General features: G+C 36.3%; 1 protein-coding gene across 6 annotated transcripts in view; it reads left to right on the forward strand.

The window, feature by feature from the left end:
* ATP11B (ATPase phospholipid transporting 11B (putative)) overlaps positions 1 to 13779 on the forward strand; it is a 125734-nt gene that overhangs the window by 46937 nt on the left and 65018 nt on the right. For all 6 annotated transcript variants that reach the window (XR_003680393.2, XM_024124357.2, XM_028491523.2 and 3 more), the window contains exons 8-12: positions 3229 to 3276; positions 5413 to 5477; positions 7968 to 8049; positions 10002 to 10152; positions 11245 to 11442. Coding sequence is in view for 5 of the 6 variants with exons in the window: in XM_024124357.2 (XP_023980125.1) it covers positions 3229 to 3276; positions 5413 to 5477; positions 7968 to 8049; positions 10002 to 10152; positions 11245 to 11442 (544 nt within the window). In the remaining variant the exon portion in view is untranslated. The remainder of the gene's footprint in view (positions 1 to 3228; positions 3277 to 5412; positions 5478 to 7967; positions 8050 to 10001; positions 10153 to 11244; positions 11443 to 13779) is intronic.

Consider the following 13779-nt stretch of genomic DNA (forward strand, 5'->3'; position numbering starts at 1 on the left):
CGGCATGTGGAATCTTCCCGGACCAGGGCTCAAACCCTTGTCCCCTGCATTGGCAGGTGGATTCTTAACCACTGTGCCACCAGGGAAGTCCACATTATTTCCTTTTAAAAAAGTTTAACAGCTTATTGAGGAGAGGCTAGAGTATGGTTAAGAAATTATCTCTGTCCAACCACTGGAAGAAATAAAAACTAGGAAAGTCTTCTGTTTAGGTACAGCCTCTAGCAGGTGCCTGTTTGACAGTATTCTCCATAGTCTCTTTCCTTGGCTCCTTTGCTCTTTTTGTTCTTTTTTTTAATACTTTCTATTCTCTTTATTTTTTGTAGACTCCAACTCATCAGTTCTACTTCTAGAAATTTTTCCTAACAAAATAATGAAATTCTGCTTCTAGAAATATATTTTAATGCAAATGGGAAAAGATATGTACACTGGCTTGTTCAGGGCTGTATTGTTTAGACTGTCCATAAGTTGGGAAAGAACCCAAGCTTCTGTCAGTAGTGAATTACTTAAATAAATTATGCAGTGACCCAAAAATACAATGCTATTTGTGGCCATTAAAAGTAATGATGTGGATCTGTATTTTTGACAGGACATGTTAAGTGGGGAGAAAATGTTACCAACAGTATTTATGATATGATCCCATTTTTGTTTTTACGATACATACATATTTATATGTGCATGGAAAAAAAGCCTGGAAAACATACCTCAGAATATTAATAATGTTTTATTTGAGTAGTGGAATTACTGATGAATGTTATTTCCTTTTGTCGTCTTTTTACATTGAATCATTTTATAAAGTATGTGTATTTGAGTGTATTTAGTCTTTATAATCAGTAAAGAATAATAAAGCTCTTTTCCATTTTGAAACAAATCATAGTGTGGGTTTGGAGAAAGGGCTATGGAAAGTGCAGAATGAGTTAATCCAGCATGGTACTGGCATGAACAAATACAAGAAGTGCTTTAGAATCAAGGATAACGGGACAGATAAAAGGAAAGAGAACAGGTCTCTTGTTGGCATTTGGCTCAGGAAAATCGAAAGACTGACCACACATTATCTCTGAACAGTGCCTAGGAGTCACCAGCTGAATTGGCTCTTTGAATCTAAATCCAAAGTTTGAGGCTCAAACCAGAGCTACATAAAATTCTGTTAAGTGGAGATAATTAAAAAGCAGGACTTCCCTGGCGGTCCAGTGGTTAAGACTCCATGCTTTCACTGCAGGGGGCACGGGTTCGATTCCTGGTTGAGGAACTAAGATCCCGCATGCCACGTGACACGGCGAAAAAATAAAAATTAAAAAAAAAAAAGCAGTGCTTCTTCCTGATACAGGAGGCTGAAGGAAGAAGAAGTAAGAGATTAGCAAGAAATAATGAATCCAAAGTCTACAAGGGGTAAAGCATCTGTGACCTGGAAACAGGAGGGATAATAGGGGACATTTGGAAAGTCATGCTTAATATTTCTTTGCATAGTTAAATGATTAACATGAGGCTCTGCCCAGAATTTGCTTCAACTCAGAATTTACCTCTCACTATTATAGAAAGTAATTTTTCACTTGAGTTGACTTTGTGCTGTGGAGCTGTTTTGGTAGTGGAAGTTGGAACTAAAAGGCCAGGCTATGAAAATTTATTATAACAACAGGCCACTCACTCTAAATTTCAGGAAACCAAAAGTTAAAGAAGCTCTGGAGGTCACTAATAGTTTTTTTGCTTACTACTCTACCCTCTGCACGTAATTCACACATGGTAGTTGCTCAGTGAATATTTGTTGGATAAATGAGTGCATGAATAAGTACGTGAATGAGTGAATGAATGATTCTGGTTACCAGAGTCTTTATTTAGTAAACTGTGATAAAAATGTATGAGCATTCATTGTTGGCTAAATAATATATGCATCTCTGTGTAGCAGTTATAAAGTCTCATCATGACCAAACTGATAATCATAATAATATATTACATTTGCATTGCCATTTTGAAAACATTTTTTCATTCATTAGTTTGCTCATAGCTGGAGTAGAGATGGCAAGAATATTATTATTATTATTTTTTAAAGACAATACTTTCTTGTCACCATTTGGAACACCTGGTGCCCCAGTCGGCTCTTAATCATCAGAATACTTAATTTATAGTCAAATGTCAAGTCATCTTTGAGCCTGTGTCCTTATCCCCAGCCAGGAGCCTGTGTCCTCTATCCCCAGGCCCAACATATTCCTTGAGTGTCAAGAGTTGTGGGTAACTGCATAAAAGCTACAGTATCCCACCTTAGGAGGCCGCAGAGATGGGACGGAGAGGGGAGAGTGGCAAGTTGAAGAAAGCCATAGGCAAAGTCCAATCAGTAGTCATTAGAGGGCAAGAAAGGCCCAGGATGTCAATAATCACAGGGGAAAGGAAATGTTGAGGACAAAATCTGAAGGAGAATGAAGGGTGGGAGAGACCTGAGCCCAGAGGCAGTCTTGATCCAGAAGAGGTCAGCCTGAGTCCGGAACCCTGGAGGCTGTGAAGCAAAGGGCAATGGATTAGGGGACTCAGACATCACAGAAGAGTTGGACAAGCTGGTACCCATTGGAGAAGGTGACAACACTGCCCATGACTTGTAGCAGCAGCAGGAAGAGTGAGGTTTCTCTAATGCATGGGCCCAAAGACTTTAAGTAGCAAGTTGACAAGGGTCATGTACAGAACACTGCCAGCAGCCCCATGTAGACATAGTATGGGATCCCCAAGTCTAGGTGCAGGCCAAGAATTGGGCAGAAGGCTTGGGTACCAAAAAGGTCGTGTTGCCAAAGTTGGTGAAATAGACCATGAGGAGAGGTAGTGTGAGGCAGCTGTGGGCAGCAGCAGCAGCAGCTTATAGCGCCAGTGCAGATTCAATACATCATCTGCGAAGCCCAGAAAGATTATGCAGCCGATGGCAAGGAGCACACTTCATGGTGAGGGAAGGGTTTACACTGCTCCTCCACAAAACAGTTCAGGAAGGGGAAAGGGGTGAAGCAGAAGAGGATAAGGCAAATAGCACCACTGATCGCTCCCTGGGACTATAAGAATATTAATTTTTTAAAGCTTAATGACTGATTTACCTTTGTAATTTCTAACATGAATAGTGGACCATTCATATATGCAAAAGATTGGTTTTGTTTCATATCTAAGAATAGTGCCAGAACTGTCTTAACATTTTCCACCCATTGATGTCATAAGTAATGTATCATTAGTTTTTTTGTAACATAGTGAATTCTTTGATAGATTCATGGGACGAATGATAATAACTCAACAAATGGAAGAAATTGTAAGGTAAGAATAAATTTGCATTATCCAATCGCTTTTAAATGAGAATTGTTTGGGGGAGGGACTAAAATCAAGTTAAAGGGAGATTAGATAAGTAAGCAGCCTGTCTTGGGAAAGGGTTAATTTAAAAACATTTAGCGTTTCATCTTCTAGTAATTTCTAGCAGCAGCAGATGAGATGAGGATGAAGCAAATGCTAGGAAATGACATCAAAATAATTTAGTAAGATTATTTGTGTACTCGTATTTCTTTGTCTGATATCTTAGGTAGTAACAAAGGAATCATAGTGGTCCCTATCCAGATCCTTACACATCTAAACGTACCGCCACATAAGTCTCTAATACAAAAAATGTCTTACGTAATGTTTAACAAATAAAAATGTTATGGTCTTCTTCATTTCAAAATCATTCCTTACAAACTAGAGTATTTATTGGCCAATAACTTCTTATATACTCTTCTGATTGGTTATTTGGTTGGTTGGATTTGTTTTCCCTCAATATTCAGGTTAATTTCTGGTACCTACATAAAAGGCTTTGGGTCATTTCAAAGATTTTCTGATAGGGTGAGATTACATTGTTACTCATGACCACAAAGCTGAATTTAGAATAAACCTTGGAATCAGCCCTTGAACTTCTAATTAACTTAGCACTCCACCTCTTCTCTGGAGATGTTCAATTTATACTGACTGCATGAAATAAGTCACTGACATAAAGAGTTGAGAATTTTTTAAAATGAAATCCTCAAGACAAGCTACCAAAAATATGCATCAGCATGGATTCACACTTTTAATAAAAGTCAACACAGGAGCACATTCAATAAACTGTGTAACAACATCTTTGTAAGTGTAGGACCCCTGCTGAATAACAGTGACTGGGTTTTATTTTGATTTCTACAGTGACATTGGGATGCATGTGTGGATATGTAGTATGAATTGCATTAAGATATTGTGGCTGGTAAAGGAAAAGATCAATTATGTTACCTTAGCAGGTAGAATGGTTTTTAAAAAAAAGAGAACCATGTTCTTTGCTAAAGCAACTAGAGTGAACTGATGAATTATCTTTTAATTTGAAGCTTTCTATCATTATATCTCAATTTTATATGCCAGCATGAGCTCAAAGTTTTTCTATTCATTGCTGGAACCAAAACCAAGTAGAAAAGAGCTATAATATGGCTCCTGAATAATTGATTTTGGAATATCCATTCAGTGTGCTCCAGATATGACTATATAATAAAACCATACTTGTTAACCATAGCCCAAACACCTGCCTCCGCCTGCGGTGTTCATTGGATTATTTTTTTTTACAGTGTTTAGGTTTGCAGACCTCTTCAGAATTGGTTCAGATTCTGTTTGATTTGGATAATTGTATATGTATATTTCAGAAAAGCCTTATGATAAGGAATATCAACAAAATTAAGGCTTTTTTACTTATCCATACCAGAGTATTAGCATTTGCTATCACTAAGAAAATACAATTTTCCTTTCTAGTTATTTCTTCTCATTTTATATCTCCTTTATGGAGAGAAATTCAAACAGCAAGAAGACCTGTGCTCCAAGAAGTATGCAATGCAAGTAGTCAAGTTGTAGTGTTGATCTTGCCTAGAAAAAGTACTCACTTACTATGTTATCTTTTATAACCTAGTATCATTTTAATTGTGCAGAACTCATGCAGTTATATACAAATCATACTACAATTTATGTTTATTTTGCATTTTTTTCTTCACGTAACCTTGTTTACACTGCGTTTGAATTCTGTATTTTCCCTTTGAAAACTTCATTGATTTTGCTCAAAATTTTTAAATTTTATCTTCTGTAAAACATTTTAAAATCATTGCTTAATTTTTGGTTTTGTTGAGTTTTATGTTTAAACTTCTGAAACAAGTGGCTTTGTGATTTTATCTACAGACATAGTCTTCTTTCTGAGCCATTGATCTTAAAATGACTGAAATGCTAAGGCAGATATTTGTTGTTATGGTAACTAACATCATGATTGACCTCGACAGCTTTACAGTAGCAGAGATTTTGGTTTTATATGAAAGCATTGTTATAAGTATAGCTGAAGTACCTTCTGTCTGCTAAAGATGCCATTTTAAAATTTAATTGAAATTTTAATATATTCAATGGTTTTGGTTATTTTTTCCCTAGACCTCTGGGGCCAGAGAGTCTCTTGCTTCGTGGAGCCAGATTAAAAAACACAAAAGAAATTTTTGGTTTGTATATATTGAAAATTTTAAATTATAGATTCGTTTTGATGCTTTATATGAAGTGTTTTTAAAAGCACCGCATTTGTGGTCTTTTGGTTAGATAATTGTCTATGATAATTTTCTTTCAAAGATTGTATTAATATAATTTTGTGATGTATTTTTTGTTAATTCCTATTTTTGAGTAATAGGTTAGAACCTTGCTCTTATATTTTCTTCATGAATACTTCATGCTAAGATAATTCTGGCACTTCTGTTAATGGTGTTGAGAACTATATACTCTGACACCTTGGTGCAGTAAACCACTTGTATAATTCCATTATGATTATTCTTAGATTGGATTGTTAAAACTGCTGACTCATTTGTTCATTTATTCATTCAATGAATTCTTATTGATCTGTGACTATATACAGATACTGTTGGAACATACACTGACTGGATCAAAAGGATGAATAAATAGTGCTCTTGCATTGTAGAGCTAGACTAATTCACTATGCTCTGAGTCAACTCTAGGTAAATTGTGAAGTCAATGATAACCTGTAGCTGTCAACTGGCTCCTCGCCTTTCAGGAATGGCCCGTCATATTCTGGCCAGCTTATGTTATTCACTGAATATTTACAGCTTTTGAGCTCTTCTTCCTCAGTCTCTTCTTTCCCGTTAACTGTACTGTATCTTATCTCTCAGTATTAAGCTCTCTGATAAAGAATTCCATATATTTTTTTAAAAAGGAAAATAATATGGCAAAAATGTGGAGAAATTGGAACCCTCATACATTGCTGTTGGGAGTGTAGAATGTTGCAGCTGCTATGGAAAATAGTTTGGCAGTTCCTCAATAAGTTAAACATAGAATTACCATATCACTCAGCAATTCTGCTTCTAGCTATATGCCCTCAAGAATTGAAGACAGGTGCTCAAACAAAGGCTTGTATGAGAATGTTCATAGCAGCACTGTTCACAATAGCCAAAGGGTAGAATCTGTCCAAATGTCTATCAACTAATGAATGGATAAACAAAGTGTAGGATATCCAAGTAATGGAATATTATTCATCCATAAGAAATGAAGTACTGATACATGCTACAACATACATAAACTTTGAAAACATTATGCTGAGTGAACGAAGTCAAACACAAAAGGCCACATATTGTATGATTTCATTTATACTTAAAATACCCAAAATAGGCAAATTCATAGAGACAGAAGGTAGATTAGTGGTTCCCAACAGCTGGGGAGTGGAGGGGAGTTGGGAATGATTGTTTAATGGGTACAGGGTTTTTTTGGCGGGGGCAGATGATGAAATAGTCTCAACTTAGATAGGATGGTTGCACAACATTGTGAATGTAACTAAGTGCCACTGAATTGTATTAAAAAGGCAAACTGTATGTTATGTATATTTTACCACAATTTTAAAAAGGGGACCATAATAAAGTTTTAATGGCAGAAGCCAGAGAAAACCTCCAGGGCTTTTAGGCCGTCTCGTGTAATGCTGTATTTTAACACCTCTCTAGCAGTAACACCTTTCACACTCTTAAAATTTAGCAAATGTGTATTTGAATGCCTTTAAATGGATCTGCTATTGTTTTCTTCAGCACCACCTCTCTGTGTTGTACCATTTTGTCTCATTTCTCACATTTCTATAATTTTGGTGCCCTTTGTCATTTGAGTTGTAATCCCTGCCTTGGAAGGGTAATTCCAATAGTGAAAATTCCAGTTATTGATCGTCTTTCTGTTGCTGGGCATTTTGCTGATCTGTCACACAACTCTCATACCAGTTTTATTAGGTATTTTTCCCATTTAAAGATTGTGAAATTGAGACTCAGAAAGATTAGATAACTTGCTCAAGGTCACAGAACTAATAAGTGGCAGAGCTAGCCTTCAAACCAAGCTCTAACTCCAAAGTTTTTTAATAAGATTGGTCTTACCCCAGTTTTAGTCCCCTTATTACTGTCATTCTCAGTCATTCACATAGGCACATATTTTTAAAATAGCACTTTCCTTGTGTTTATTTCATTTACTCTGACAGATTCCATATTATCTTCCCAGTGCTTATGAGATTATGTCTAGACTCCAGATTCTGGCATTCAAGGTCTTTCGAACTGACGCCAATCCATTGTTACAGCCTAACAGAAAGCGCTTTTCTATTTCTGTCTTTGTTAACACTGTTTGCTCTGTCTATAATGGCCTTCCTGCCTTCTTTATCTTTCCAAATTCTTTCCTCCATCAATTCCAACTCAAATAATACCTCTTTCATTCAGATATCCCAGTTATAATTCAGGAACAGAACCCACATGCCTTCCTCATTCAGCAGGTTGAATGACTGGAATTTCCCAAAATTGCACTTGGAAAGCCTTTTTAAAAAAAACTCCAGAAAGACTTAAAGGAAAGCCAAATTCTGACAACTCTCAGATGATACAGTTTCTTAGATTTTCTTTCGTGCTAGTGAGTACATTTCTTTTGTGAAACATGGTAGAGGATTATCGTAAGACTGTTTTGTTTTGCAGGTGTTGCTGTGTATACTGGAATGGAAACTAAGATGGCATTAAATTACAAGAGCAAATCACAGAAACGATCTGCAGTAGAAAAGTAAGAAAAACTATTTTCATTTATTTACACATAAATATGACTTTTTAAAAATTAATTTATTTGCTTGCACTGGGTCTTAGTTGCGGCAGGCAGGCTCCTTAGTTGTCGCTCGAGGGCTCCTTAGTTGCAGCATGTGAACTCTTAGTTGTGGCATGCATGTGGGGTCTAGTTCCCTGACTAGGGCTCAAACCCAGGCCCCCTGCATTGGGAGCACAGAGTCTTAACCACTGAGCCACCGTGGAAGTCTCAATATGACTATTGATATGTATATTATTCTATATGTATAAAATATGTATATAAAAATATATATTTCAAGTCAATAAAAGATGGTATCCTTGAAGATAGGGATGGTTTCTCATTTTTATTTATTTAGTTTTAATTTATTGAAATATAGTTGACATAAAATATTATGTTAGTTTCAGGTGTAGTACATAGTGATTTGACATTTGCATACATTATGTAATGATGACCACAGTAAGTCTAGTAATTGTCTGGCCCCATACAAAGTTATTGCAATATTATTGACCATATTCCTTATGCTGTGTGTTACATTCTCATGGCTTACTTATTTTATAACCCAAGGTTTGTACCTCTTAATCCCTTTCACCTATTTTACCCATCCCCCCAATACCAGCAAGCAACCACCTATTTGTATCTATGAGTCTGTTTTCATTTTGTTTTGTTTTGTTTTGTTTTTTTTAATTTTTATTTATTTTTTTGATGTGGACCATTTTTGAAAGTCTTTATTGAATTTGTTACAATGTTGCTTCTATTTTATGTTTTGGGGGTTTTTTGGGTTTTTTCAAGGCATGTGGGATCTTAGCTCCCCGACCAGGGACTGTGTGTGTGTTCTTAGCTCCCTGACCAGGGATCGAACTCGCACCCCCTGCATTGGAAAGCAGAGTCTTAACCACTGCCACCAGGGAAGTCCCTGTTTTGTTTTTCTAGATTCCGCATATAAGTGAGATCATACGGTATTTGTCTTTTTCTGTCTGACTTAGCATAATAACTTCTAGATTCATCCATGTTGTCACAGATGGCAAGATTACATTTTTTTTCCCCCAAAGAAAAGACTTTTGGGAGTCTCCCTGCCTAATGGGAGACTTAGGCAGGTTTATTGGCTGAGGGGAAGTACCAACATAGAGGGTGTACCAGTGAGCTACTGCCACCAGATTGCTGCATCATAAACTGTCCTACAACTCATTCACTTCCATTCATTGTCACAGATGAGTGGATTGGCTGAGGGTCAGCTGAGCTCTGCCGGGAGGAGCTGGGATGACTCAGCGTTGCCTCTCATGTCTCTCTTCTTCCTGGGACAGGCTAATGCAGAAATGTCCTCTTTTTTTTTTTTTTTTTTTTTTAAATTATTTATTTATTTATTTTTGGCTGCATTGGGTCTTCGTTGCTGTGTGCAGGCTTTCTCTAGTTGCGGCGAGCAGAGACTACTCTTCATTGCTGTGCGAAGGCTTCTCGTTGCAGTGGCTTCTCTTGTTGCGGAGCATGGGCTCTAGGCGCGCGGGCTTCAGTAGTTGTGGCACACGGGCTCAGTAGTTGTGGCTCGCGGGCTCTAGAGCACAGGCTCAGTAGTTGTGGCACATATGGACTTAGTTGCTCCACGGCATGTGGGATCTTCCCGGACCAGGGCTCAAACCCATGTCGTTGCATTGGCAGGCGGATTCTTAACCACTGCACCACCGGAGAAGCCCGCTATAAGCATTTTGAACAGTAGTTAACTATAGTAAATATGCTGTAATCTTATGTATCTGTTCTTTTATTGCTAGTAAATGGATTGAATTGAATGGTCATTTCTTAAAAACAAAGACTGTCCTTTAAATAGCTACCGTAATATCTTATATATTGATATTTAGTATCTTATTTAATACCAATGTTAATTTCCAAACAAATGAGTATAGTAACATATAATTGATACATATTCTTTTTCTTCATTTCAGGTCAATGAATACATTTTTGATAATTTATCTAATAATCCTTATTTCTGAAGCCATCATCAGTACTATCTTGAAATATACATGGCAAGCTGAAGAAAAATGGGATGAACCTTGGTATAACCAAAAAACAGAACATCAAAGAAATAGTAGTAAGGTACTTCATGGTGTTCTTGACTCTGTTACAAAGAAAATTTTATTCTTTGGAAATTTTATTTCTTTTAATGCTTTGGTAGTGACTTCTGATAGGAGTGACCACTGTCATCCCTAAAACTATCACTATTGAAGGGTGACAAAAGGATATTGCACATGAAGAGTAGCCAGCATGTTTGTACTGGTATGCTTTTTACATTTTACAGCATAAGCAGTTATATCCCCTGTGGCATGACTTGAATAATTAAAAGAGATCACAGACATTTAATTCATCTGTATTGGCATTCCACTTCAGTACTACAAATTGAAATTTTTATTTTATTTACTGTATGTAAATAGAATTTTCAATTCTATCAGAATAATTCAAGGAGTCTTACTGTCAATGTATTGGTGGTATGAAGTAAATACGAATTATGTCATAAAAAGTTTTAAACTGATTAAATATGGACTACCAGGAGAAGTTAACCTGCAATTTTGGTAAATTGTTCTCCAAATTTCACTTTAGATTAAAGTACAAATATTGGAAGATAAGTTTGAATCTCAAGAGACCAAAAAGCAGATAATCACAGGAACATATTTTCAGTATCATTTACAATTAGGTATTTTATCTTTTACAGAACACATTTTAAAATGTGGAACTGCTATGCCATTGAAGTAGGCTATTCCTGTGTAATCTGTAATTGAGAGTTTTAATTTCTAGCAGTTCTAGCCTAGCAATTATTTTACATTTTTAAAATTACAGTCAATTTTTAGTTATCTGTGATTTTGATGTGTAGAAATAGAATGGTAAGTATGCTACAGAGGTTCTAATTATAATTTTGCCGTAATTTCAGTCACACCAGGCTTTTCTGGTAGCTTCTAAAAAGTAACAAATTAAGTAATTTGGTTTTAACCTTTCTTCTTTTAATTTGTTCATGATTCTAATGAGCAATAAAATAACCAAAGGAAATGTGTTAAAAAGACAATTCAGTAAATGAATTTCAATTCATGAGACTTTTCTGCTTCAGAATATAGTTGATGGTCTGTTTCGATATGAAACTATCTGATAATTTTCTTCATATTTTTCTCTTATCAAGCAATCATTTTTTTCCTCTAGATTCTGAAATTTATTTCAGACTTCCTTGCTTTTTTGGTACTCTACAATTTCATCATTCCAATTTCATTGTATGTGACAGTCGAAATGCAGAAATTTCTTGGATCATTTTTTATTGGCTGGGATCTTGATCTCTATCATGAAGAATCAGATCAGAAAGCTCAGGTCAATACTTCTGATCTGAATGAAGAACTTGGACAGGTAAAAATGATCTGTTTTTTTTCTAATTTGTTATTTTTATCAAAATAATAAGTGTACAAAGACTAATAAAACTAAATATTACAAGGCTTATACCAAAAAACAGCCCCACTTTCTTTGCTCCACACCTAATTTCTTGTTTCCCATTTTGAAATCTTAAGCTGTTTCTTTCATTATTTAGCACTGTATTTGTATATAGTATTCTTTCTTTATTTTTAAATTTGAGACATTATTTACTATGGAATATAAAGATATAATACTACACTACTCTTTCTACACACATACCCAGACATATACCCACTTTGCCTCCCCATGACACCCCAGTATTGTTAAATCACAATTTGGGATTTAATAAATATTCATTTACATTATTAGGACTGTTTTGGTATTATTTACTAATTCCTAGTTCTCTTTGTTTGCTCTGTAATACTATACTTACATTTTTCTTTCTTATGTATTTTGGTTTTGCTGGAGTTAATTGCTCTGTTTTTTATTTGCTTAATTTTCATTTACCACAAACAAATCTCTGACAAGTATATGAACCATCTCTCCACGTATTCAAACACACCAGGTAATCTAGGATTTCCTTTCTCTTATAACCTCACTCACTTTGTTTTGAAGCCTTTTATTTTTCTGCTTCAATTTGGACTTCTTTCTGGGCCTGCTTCTCAGCTATCACTGTGGACTTGCTTTTCCATCACCCTAGAACTTCCTTTGTCTCCCACCCGTTTTGGATTTCCTGTCTTCTGGATCCCATGTCTTCCCATCTGTTGCTTATTCTCTTATTTTGGTGGGACACATCTCCTAATAACTTCTTGAAAAAGGATGCGTAACAGGGAAATATTTTGAGACTTCGCATGTCTGAAAATATCTTTATTCCCTTCTTACACTTGATTAGTAATTTAGCTGGGTAGGGACTTCACTGGTGGTCCAGTGGTAAGGGATCTGCCTTGCAGTGCAGGGGACGCAGGTTTGATCCCTGGTCAGGGAACTAAGATCCCACATGCCGCAGGGCAACTAAGTTCCCACGTGCAGCAACTACTGAGCTCACGCACTCCAACGAGGAGCCCGCGCACCGCAATGAAAGATCCCACATGCCTTAACAAGGATCCCATGTGTTGCAACTAAGACCCAACACAGCCAAAAAAATTTAAAATATTAATAAAATAAATAAATAATAAATAAATCTTTTTTTAAAATAATTTATCTGGGTAACACATCCCAGGTTGGAAATTATTTTTCCTCAAAATTTCAAAAGCATTTCTCCATTTATTTCTAGCTTCCAATGTTTTTTTTGAGAAATCCAATGCCATTCTGATTCTCAGTTCTTTATGTGTGATATGTTGTTTTATCTCTGGAAGTGTTTAGTGTTTTAGGATCTTCTCTTTATTTAATGAATCTGAAATTTTATGATTATATAACTTGGTGTGAGTCTTTTTTTCTTTTATTGGGCAATAAACTCTGTGAGCCCTTTTAGTCTGGAAATACAAGTCATTCAGTTCTAGGAATTTTTCTTATATTATTTCTTTGATAAAGTGTCTTTTTATGTTTTGTGGGATTTTCTTTTGAAATTTATTATTTTGAGTGTCAGATCATTTATCTTGATTCTCTAATTTCTTTGACTTTCCATTTTAATTTCTCTGTTTTTATAATCTTTCTGGGAGAATTCATGAACTTTCTCTTTCCACCTATCTTTTTTTTGCTTTGTTTGTTTTTTTATACTGAAGGTTCTTATTAGTCATCAGTTTTATACACATCAGTGTATGCATGTCAATCCCAATCGCCCAATTCAGCACACCACCATCCCCACCCCACGGTGGTTTTCCTCCCTTGGTGTCCATATGTGTTCTCTACATCTGTGTCTCAACTTCTACCCTGCAAACCGGCTCATCTGTACCATTTTTGTAGGTTCCACATACATGCATTAATACACAATCTTTGTTTTTCTCATTCTGACTTACTTCACTTTGTATGACACTCTCTAGATCCGTCCATGTCTCAACAAATGACTCAATTTTGTTCCTTCTTATGGCTCAGTAATATTCCATTGTATATATGTACCACATCTTCTTTATTCACTTGTCTGTCAATGGGCATTTAGGTTGCTTCCATGACCTGGCTATCGTAAATAGTGCTGCAGTGAACACTGGGGTGCATGTGTCTTTTTTTTTTTTTTTTTTTTTTTGCGGTACGCGGGCCTCTCACTGTTGTGGCCTCTCCCGTTGCAGAGCACAGGCTCCGGGTGCGCAGGCCCAGCGGCCGTGGCTCACGGGCCTAGCCGCTCCGCGGCATGTGGGATCTTCCCGGACCAGGGCACGAACCCGTGTCCCCTGCATCAGC

Source organism: Physeter macrocephalus, chromosome 1, assembly GCF_002837175.3.
Source record: "Physeter macrocephalus isolate SW-GA chromosome 1, ASM283717v5, whole genome shotgun sequence".
NCBI classification, from domain to species: Eukaryota; Metazoa; Chordata; class Mammalia; order Artiodactyla; family Physeteridae; genus Physeter; species Physeter macrocephalus.